This window comes from Physella acuta, unplaced genomic scaffold (assembly GCF_028476545.2).
Source record: "Physella acuta isolate Inbredline_101_S28 unplaced genomic scaffold, ASM2847654v3 ptg000250l, whole genome shotgun sequence".
Lineage (NCBI taxonomy): Eukaryota > Metazoa > Mollusca > Gastropoda > Physidae > Physella > Physella acuta.
The window spans coordinates 86,536-96,671 of NW_026731769.1; the positions used below are offsets into that span (position 1 = coordinate 86,536).

The following is a 10,136-nucleotide window of genomic DNA, read 5'->3' on the forward strand; positions in this document are numbered from 1 at the left end:
CATGACAAGCATGCACCAAAGTGTTGGTTTTACTCACCTTCTCTCTTGTTTCTAGTAACTTTGTTTTGTATTTTCACAAGCAGGAAATCAGCTTCATCTGATGTCTATGATGATTAAAGCTATTTGAAATCAGAGTGTATATATTTTTAAGAGCTCTTTTGTTTTTAAACTAAATCCAATCCTGTTTGTACAAATTTGTTTAGGAATAACCAAATATTTTCTCTCTCTTGCCTTCACCCGCATATGTATATATTTTATTCACTTGTGCAAAATTTAATCTCTTCATATTATCTGAGCTGTGCCATTATTACTATACGAGCCGACCCGCTGCGTATCATACGCCGCTATTTAATTGTTTTTTTTTCTTCTACTTTTCAGTAATTTATAATTTGTGAATTAGACAGTACCAATGCTGCCACTGAAAATATTTGCTTAAAAACACTAAACCCCCCTCCCCCCCCCCCCCCACGTGAAAGCAGCCTCCTCTTAGTTACCTCCTCTAAGTTTAAAATAGTTTCAAACTAAATTATCTGCCCCTAATAGCCGTCACCAAACCCGTCTCTATGATTGTAAAATGTAAACAGCGTGAACCACAGCTCACCAGACCATGTGAGGGTGTGGGGGGTGGTAGCGATAGATAGGAAGAGAGGGGACTGTAAGGCGCGCTTGCAGCTTGTTTTCTAACGGCTCCCAGAAGAGAATTATATATATAGATAGGCTACACATTTTCTGCAGACTAAGAAAATATTTGTTTTTACCTGCATAACTCCAAAACTGTTATTTTTCTTAAAATGATCCTTTCCAAAAACATCATATAGAAATGTTTTATTTTATTCTAAGACTAGCTCACTTTTTTTATTGTATTCACATTTAATTATTCTATAATAGCCATTGAATCTTCAAGCCTAGAAGCCCAATAGATTGACCAAAATATATGACTGCTATTGCTTTACAATTTCAAATTTTCACATAACCAGTTTTTCAGTTTTAGTAGTGCTACATTTATTAGTAGAACATATAAAAAGCATGACTGCAATGTATGAAATGTGATTGTGGACAATATAAAGATAACATAACAAAATGGTTGTGTTAGCCAGCTCATTGTGTAAAGTACATGAGATACAATGTGTAACCAGTACACATATCTCATTTCACATTAAATCAGACTGCTTGATGTGGGTGACTGGCACATTGGAGAAGACTGAGTTATAGTTATACTCGCTTTTATAAAAAAGTTAGTGAATTGTTTTGAAATAACCTTACATTGACAGCTTTCATGATTAACTAGCCTTGGTACTTTAAAAAAATTCTGGTCAGATTTTAATTTAAAGACTGATTTAATAATATTGGCAAGATGTTTTTTTTTTTGTTGTTTTTTTTTGTAAATGCTATCCCAAATTTTGTCTGTTAAGAAAAAACAAAGAATAAAACATTATGTTCTGTTTTTGAAACTCTTTATAAATATGGGATGTTAATAAAAACTTCCACATTTTAAAAAGCTCAGTTATTTGAAGATACCCAGTTCTTCTGTTGTTTTTTTTCCCACAATTTTAACCTAACTTGATGCAGCATTTGGCATGATGTTGATATGTTTTGCTTAAATACTAAATTACTAATACCAATATAAATTTATAAAACAATTTAACTTACCAGTATTTAACATAATATAGGGTGATTGTACACTCTTTTTGATATTTTAGAGGATGTTTAAGATTCAGTGACCAAAAATGTTGATAGACTAAATATAATATTACAGATAGCTGACCTAGAAAGAAATAAAAATTCCTCCGAGTCAAAGCTTGGAGAGGTAAGTTTGAAAATTGTATTGCTTAATATGATAAACATTGTTAACAACAAAATAAAATATTAATTATTTGACCCTTTTTATGTAAGGAATCATTTAGGGCAAAGATGGCAGAAGAGGAAAGAAGATCTTTAGAGGAAAGACTTGAGGTTGAAAAGGAAAAGTAAGTTCAGCTTTCTGCCATATGAAATTGAAACAAAATTTATAAGTTTCACATTATGTTTAACTTACTTGATGGTATTAAAAGAATAACATTTAAAATGAAGCGTTTGATATTGTTTCAAATGTTTTAAATACCTGCATTCAAAATAAGATATTGGAAAGTAAAATAAGAATGTAATGCTATGAAATTTGGTCCTTTAGAAATCACCAACTTCAGAAAGATATCAACACTCTAAAAATGCATCTCAAGTCAGCAAAGACCAAAATTAAGGCAAGTAGCTGAATTTTGTTTGATTTTAATTACATTTGTTGTTTTATGAAAAAAGTGATAGTGACCTCCATAACTGCTAAAATTTTCAAGTATGTTTACTCCTTAAAAGTAAAAGCTCTTAAAATATACAAGGTTGCTTTTGCAGCCATTGTACCAACAATTTTATATTTAAACGGATTTAATGATCTATTTTACTACATTTAACTTACCATGATTTTTTACATTTCGTTTGGTCTTTTTTAAAAAATATTTTGATAAATTGTAAAATTGCAATGAACTTTCAATCATATTTTCATGAATTATTTATGGACATTTTTATGTGGCAATAATGCATGTCTGAAAAATTAATTGGATTTGGTAAAACAAGATTTTAGATGTGTTTTTATGAGTAACCTGTTTATTAGGATTCTGGAAGGCTTGCTCAGTCAGATTCTCAGTACGCAGACTTTCGTCAAGAAGTCAATAATAAAGAAACATTTGTTTCCACACCTCGTCAGCAGTTTTCTAGCAGTGAACCTCAGCAGGTACCCCAGGCACACAAGACAGCTTTAGTAGCAGAGCTTGTTAGTTAGTTAGAATACCTGTTGTTGTATTTTTTTTCTTTATTTTCAATCCTTATTTCATAAAGCAATATTTGTTAGTGATTGGCAGCCTTATAAAAGATGTTACATGTTTGCGGTTGGAAATATCAATAGGCTTGTGATGGGGGAAGGTTGGTCTTAGAAAAAGTGATATTTTCTTTTTCTATGCAAAGGTCATTTAGAACTTCTGTCTTATACTATTTTTTCTATTATTTCTAGCTCTCTTCAGTAATATTCCTATCGATTTTAATTTCTCTGGCTAAGTGATTTTAGGTCTCCCACTTTTTCTAGATCCTTGTGAATTCAATGATATGCCTTGTCTGGTAATACTAGTTGCCAGTTTTCTCCTCTCTTTCTGGATTTCATTTTCTACTGGGTTTAGTCCCGCCCTTTCCCTGTACTTTATCAAATCACTTAAAAGTTAAGTTACAATATTGTGTCAAGGTCTGCCCTGTACTTTATCAAATCACTTAAACTTAAAAGTTAAGTTACAATTGTGTAAAAGTCTGTCCACCAAAATAGTAACGGCAGATAGTTCAAATTTCATCCATGATATTTTTGTGCAAACAATAAAAGCTAGAAAAAAAAAAAAACTTTTTCTATTAAGTTGTCAGTGTTGCTAGATAAGTGATGATAAAAATCCTTGTTAATTCAGTGACATGAAATAGGTAGGGGGCTGTGTAGTGTGGTTTGACTATTAAGTCATTTAGTTAAATGCATAACATCATTTATCAAAGCTGTCTATAGACATCTCATTAGTAATGATTATTTTTCAAATAGAGCTTTTTTTCTTTTCTATGTTGTAACTAGAAAACTATTTTTTTATTTTCATTCCGTCATTTGAAAGTCAAGTTATCTGATTTTTAAAAAAAATGTAATGTATGGAAACACATAGCTAGTACTATTCATGAGAATATATCTAGTAGAAAGCTAACAAACATTTCATAAAATTAAGCTGAAGGGTTTTTCTGAAATCATTGTTAAATGTATACACATTTGCTCATTTAAAAAAAAAAATGTAATTTAATTTCAAGATACAATAGATTCATACATAAACTTTATCATTTATAAAGCAACAAAACGGAGTGCTCACATGCATCCCTAGGTCACGTGTCCAAAACACTATATAAATAGGGCCTAAGTATTTAAGCACTAGTATTACTGAATGTTAGTTTTCTACTCTAAAACATTATTGTCAGTCTGCTTAGAAAATGCACTGATTAAAAACACACAGAAAATCTTTTATGTTGTAATTCCTTGCTTATGAGTATGATTTTTTTAGAATAGTTTACTTAGCACTCTTACTGATGTTATTGTTGTTTAATTTTTTTTTTACTAGCTCTAGTATCATTATTTATTTAGAATAATTCAACAGGTGACTGTTAGGAAAAATATTGAACAGATTTAAACTTTACATTTTATTCCATAATCCAGTAGAAATACATTTTTATATAGCTGTTTCATTTTTAGTTGTGTACAAATAATCCACTAGTTTAATTATTTTTTTTCCATTTTTAATCTAAAATTTTCTTTGCTCAAGTTGCAATAGTTGACTGCAAGAGTTGAAAGCAATTGTTTTATTAATTTGAGAGAAAACCTTTATTTCTTTTTTTTTAAATCAGTGTGCACATGATTTAATATGGCTTGAAAAAATTATTTTAACAATTTATTTCAAAATTAGAAAAATTCAACTTTTACTGAAAAGACAACAAAATAAATTGTGTTATTTACCAAGTTTTCATCAAGTGAAAAACAAATTCATATTTGAGGTTTTAAAATACAGCACTGTATAAGATAAAATATTACATGAATACTATTTCAATAACCTACTAGGCAAATTAGCAAAACTACAAAAGGATTTATACAAACTATTATTTAAAGTTTCACTTTGAAAAAATATTTTAATGTGTATTAATAAAGATGTTTTGATATTTAAATGGATTTAGAATCACTCAGGGCAGAATATTGACCTCATGAGATCTGAGATTGAAGCTAAATATCGCATGGAGCTGAACCGCAAGCTGGAGGATGTAAATAGATTCTTGGACTCTCAGTCTCATCTTCGGGACAGACTTGACACCTCTAGAACAGATTTAGAGGCAAACTTACTTTTGGACAAAAGAAAGCTAGAGGTAATTACATTTAAATACATTACCTTGATGATTGTAGAATTAAATGAATATGTGTATCTTTATTATAAGCTAATAAGTGATATTGTTTTAACTATTTAAAAAAAAAATCTTTTCTCTAATGAAAACAAACTTTATGTTATAATGGTAACAACAGTAGCCACTAGCATTTTATAAAAATTAAATTAAACACATTCAAAGAACATAAATAATAAAACTTAAAAGTTATGGAACAAATGCAGAATTACAAAATCTAGACACACAAAGATATAGAATTTAACGAATGAGAATTATAGATTGACATGGTTAATGTATTGAACTTCTGTATGCTCTACAGGAAGAAATAAACAATTTACGTATAAAGTTTGAACAAGCCGTGGCCCAGAGAGAGACAAAGGAAATGGAAGTGAAGCGGTTTAAGGAGCTGTATGAATCAGAGATGAAGTGGAGGATGAGGATCAGTGACCAGCTACAACTGGCCACTGAGAAGAGTTTTAACCTCAAGTCAAAACTCAGGTCAGTTGCCTGCTTGCCCAACTAGCTTTATTTACATCAAGTTTCTGCTGAAGAATGATATTTTAAGCAACCGGACATTTGCTATATCTTATAGTTTTACATCTTTTCACACTAACATTTACTACCTTTTTACATTGACTTTAATAATCAGTATAAAAATGTTATCAAAAAACATTAATGTTTCTTTAATTATATAATGTATTTCTAATTATATTAAGAGGGTGTTGTAGTTGCTTCATGCTCCATTTGGAGTGGAAAAAAGCGAATTAGGAATAGAACGATCATATTAAGATATTATTTCTAAGAACTTTATTGATTATGTCCATTCTGCAGTAATGAACGCCACTTTAGGAATAGCAGGCTAACAGGCAGTATTGGCAGTGTTGTGGGAAACAACAGCTTTGACGTCACCAGAGTCAATGGCTTCCATGACGATGAACTGAGCAGCAAGATAAAAGCAGAATTGGATCGAAGCATAGCTAAACACTTGGAAGCGGGTATGAAAAAAAATTAATTTAATTTTTTTTTATTGTTATGTATTGACCACATTAGCCATTTTAAACATAAGCATATATAGTTATTTTAGGGCAGTGTTTTCAAATGATAGAATGTTCGACCACTAACTTGAAAGTCTTGAGTTTGGATTTTCACTTATATAATTATTAGTTTTTTTTTAAAAAAGGATCTTGCTACCACCACAGCTAGTTGATGATACTTTGCTCATTAGCTTCTTGTGCTTGTCCATCTACAGCCCCTCATGATTACAAGAAACCAGTGATGATTCCAACCAAAGATGTCCCACTCTTTTCCTCAACACTCACACAATCCAGCAATGACTACATCGAAATTTTGAAACGCAAATACTGTGTATAATTTTTTTTCTTTATTGACTGCATTTTAGCATTCCCCTCACTGTTTGTGTTTATAGTAAACATAATGGTCTTTAGAATTGAACTGTGTAAACTGCCATTTGGTAATGTTACTGTTAGAAAATTGCGGTAAGTAGCCTAAATGGTTGTTTTAAATAAGCTACTGAAAAAATACACATTTTAGTTATAAGTAAGCCTCTCTTTTTCTGAAGATTAGCAATTAGTAATGTTTTGTTTTTGGATTTTAACTGCTGCAACTATTTATAGTATGTGCATGCAATCATGTTTATTTCTCAGCCATTTTATCTAGTTTTAATTTTCCCCCACCTGTTTTAAAATTATCCTGCACTTGCATATAATGAAAATTAATAAACCGCTGTTTAATATTAGCAGTGGAAGGGTACAGGTAGTTCAAAGCATATTTATTGTCATTTCGATATTTCGTTTTTGTCCTCTGAGATAAGATTTATGCTTTAAAGGTAACCACCATTCTCCCCTTCCCATATTATTCTGATTGTGATAAAAAAAAAACACATTGAGACTGTGTTAATACTTAACATCCCTGTTAGCAAAAATTCCATCCAATTTACTCTGTGAAAATACAATAATTTTGCTTTGTTTGTATATTATATATTTTGTTACAGTTGTATTTACAAGTTTTAAGATCTGCTTTTAATGGTGATGTTTGTTTTGTTCAATTTATTTTTAAATGACCCGTCCAAATATACATGCTGTTTACACATTTCTTAATTATACTCTTGATTGGAGGATGTGTTACAACTGCTAATCAAATTTTTCACAAGTGATATTCACCTTGTACGTCTTCTTAAAGTTGAATCAAATATATACTTATTTTTATTAACCACTTGTAAATATCTGAATGATTGGATAATACTATTTTTTTTAATACAATTTGAACTTAGATTGTAGTCCATTTAAAATATTCAGGTGTCATATCTAGTTATGGGTTGTTAGTGTGAATTTACTGAAATGTAATGGATGTATCTCACATTTAGGATTAGCACATGACGATTACATGTATTTTAACAATCAAACAGGTTTTTTTAATTTGTCTTTACAAAACAACAAATACTGCTTAGAAATAAAAGTTGTAAAAAACTTATTTACAGAAAATGTAGAGGAAAAATTTGACTTTTTATTGAAAGTTTTGAATACTTTTAAATTTTTTAATAGCTTAAAGGTATATATATATATATATATATATATATATATATATATATATAAGAACCATACCAGAATACTCAGGGAATGGTTGCCTTCTATTATCTATATATGAACACATTTCCCAACTGGTGTTCATGAATTTTTACCACTAGCTTGGGTAACAAATCAACCACTTTACACACCTCACCATATCACTATACGTTTTGCTAAATGAGTTTTTTAAAATAAATTAATGGCATACAATTTCTCACAAAAATGATAAAATTAACCATAATTATTCTTTACATTTTAATATTCTGAAAATATACTGCCTCAATTAAAATATAATTAAATGTCTATATCACTGTGTGACTTGTTTACCAAATTTTAATATTACTTTTATACTGGTATATATTATTCAATAATATCATTTTTTTAATAATATAAATTTATAACATTTTAAAATTTTGTACCCACTTGTTTATTTTAAATACTACTGGTACTTAACCTACTAATGAAGCAATATTATAAAATGTTAAAAAATAATTGATGGCTAAAATATTTTGAAAAATGTAATTTTGTAACAGTTTTAATTTTTCATTCGTTAAAAAATATTGAGTAATAAGACACTATATTTAATTTGTTCCAAAACGCTGCAGCTAAAGATATTTTATTATAAATATTATCTTGTTAACATTGGTAGTTTTTATAAATTATTTACCTATTGTAAAAATGGTTGTTAAACTAACTCAGATATCTTTGATCTATTTACAATTATAGTTACATCACTACTTTTACTTGCCATTTTGTGCTTTTGAAGAGTTGAAGAATAGTTAAATCTTTATAAAAACATTACAATACTTGGAAAGAAATGCAATTATGTTACTGTTTTTAATGCTTTTTGTTAATGAATACATTATAGGAACATTTCAATTACTTGACACTCGATTATTTAAGAAATTAGTTGGTTGGGGTTTTTTTGGCATTAGAAATACTTATAGGTCCATCTTTTGAAAGAATTACCTTTATCATTCAATAATAACCACATAAACATTGAAACATACAGCTAGTCACCACAACCTATGTCATGTAGTGTAAACATTTTGAAGTTATCATTATTATTCAAATCAGTTTTATTTTGTTAAAAAGCAATACATTTTTTGTGTGACTATGTGGTTGTTGTTTTTTAAGCTCCCTGACAGACATATCTTTAAAAGTAATCACAAAATGTATACCTTTGTACTCATTTAAATTTTTGTTATCTTAAAGTATGTCTCACCATACAAGTATTTACATATATATAAATTAATACCAGTAACCCCTGTGTTTCATCATATGCAATAATAAAGTTTCACAAAATTATCTATTTCTTAAAATGTTATATTTTTGTCATTAGACAACTGCATTTTGTGCATTTTTATATGTTGAGCAAGGAAAATCTTTTCGCATAGGACTCATCAATCTACATTTTTAATCTACATGGTTTCAATCCTCCCCCCCACCCCCCCAAAAAAAATTATATATATATATACATATATATATATATATATATATATATATATATATATATATATATATATATATATATATATATATATATATACCCCAATTCTATTTTGCCTACTGCCGTCAATTTGTGTGCACATTGTATTAATCCACCTAATAGTTAAAGTGGAAAAATCACCGTTTCCATAGTAAATTAAAAGTCTCGAGTTCAAACCCTCTGGCAGATAAGGTTCGATCCCTCCCAACACTAAAAATTAAGAATGAAGAAGAAGAAGAATAGTTAATTATTAGATTTTGGTATCACCTCCTCCCCTGTCGTTGATAGACTTATCAGTTATTTCAAATACTCAACAAAACCCACTTTCTTTGGTAATTTTTTCAGTAAGTGGAACCCCCCCCCCCCCCGGGTGATAGTTTAAAGTGTTAATAGTATACATTTGTATCCATTATCAGTTATTAATATAGATAGATTAACCAATTAACTAATTAGTCATTAATTGAATTTGCAAAATGCAAGTTTTCTCTATATATTTTGCAATTTTTTGCCATGGTGTCACCCCCCTAAATGGTGTCATCTGGTTTCGTCTGCATCCCCCGCCTTGCCACTATATATATATATATATATATATATATATATATATATATATATATATATATATATATATATATATCACTGCCTAAGAACCAGACTGTTCTAAAATGTTCACAATGCACCATGGTTAAAAGCTAAAAGCATTGGTCAATTATAAAATCTACAACACATTTTAGTGACTAACTAAAACAAATGTGTTTTATTTTCGTATTTTAGATTAGATACTAGAGTAGATCTATATAAGTTTAGACCTTTAAAGTTAAAGACTAAATCTCCTAAAAACGATTTCAGCTATTAACTAATTTAATATTAGGACGTCAAGAAAAAGGTGTTTTAAATGACAATCAGATAGGTGTAGACTCTAAACCTAATATAGAATCTAGATCTAGTTCCTATTTTTATTGTGATAATCATTTTAGATCTAGGTCTAGATCTAGATATTTTTTGACGTTTGACATTTTTTGGCTTTAATTTTTTTTCTCAGTATTTGGACTTCATCACATGGGATAATCTAAAAAATATGATCTTAAAAAAAAACGAAA

At 29.1% G+C, this 10,136-nt stretch overlaps 1 protein-coding gene across 4 annotated transcripts in view; it reads left to right on the forward strand.

The window, feature by feature from the left end:
• Positions 1 to 6,421, forward strand: part of LOC131938583 (ankyrin repeat domain-containing protein 26) — a 31,609-nt gene extending 25,188 nt beyond the window's left edge. For 3 of the 4 annotated variants that reach the window (XM_059296682.1, XM_059296684.1, XM_059296685.1), the window contains 8 exons: positions 1,757 to 1,807; positions 1,894 to 1,967; positions 2,168 to 2,237; positions 2,642 to 2,761; positions 4,765 to 4,950; positions 5,285 to 5,463; positions 5,797 to 5,960; positions 6,215 to 6,421. In XM_059296682.1, coding sequence (XP_059152665.1) covers positions 1,757 to 1,807; positions 1,894 to 1,967; positions 2,168 to 2,237; positions 2,642 to 2,761; positions 4,765 to 4,950; positions 5,285 to 5,463; positions 5,797 to 5,960; positions 6,215 to 6,336 — 966 coding nt within the window. In that variant the 3' untranslated portion in view covers positions 6,337 to 6,421. The remainder of the gene's footprint in view (positions 1 to 1,756; positions 1,808 to 1,893; positions 1,968 to 2,167; positions 2,238 to 2,641; positions 2,762 to 4,764; positions 4,951 to 5,284; positions 5,464 to 5,796; positions 5,961 to 6,214) is intronic. The other variant, XM_059296686.1, reaches the window with a different exon arrangement.
• The last annotated feature ends 3,715 nt before the right edge of the window (positions 6,422 to 10,136 follow it).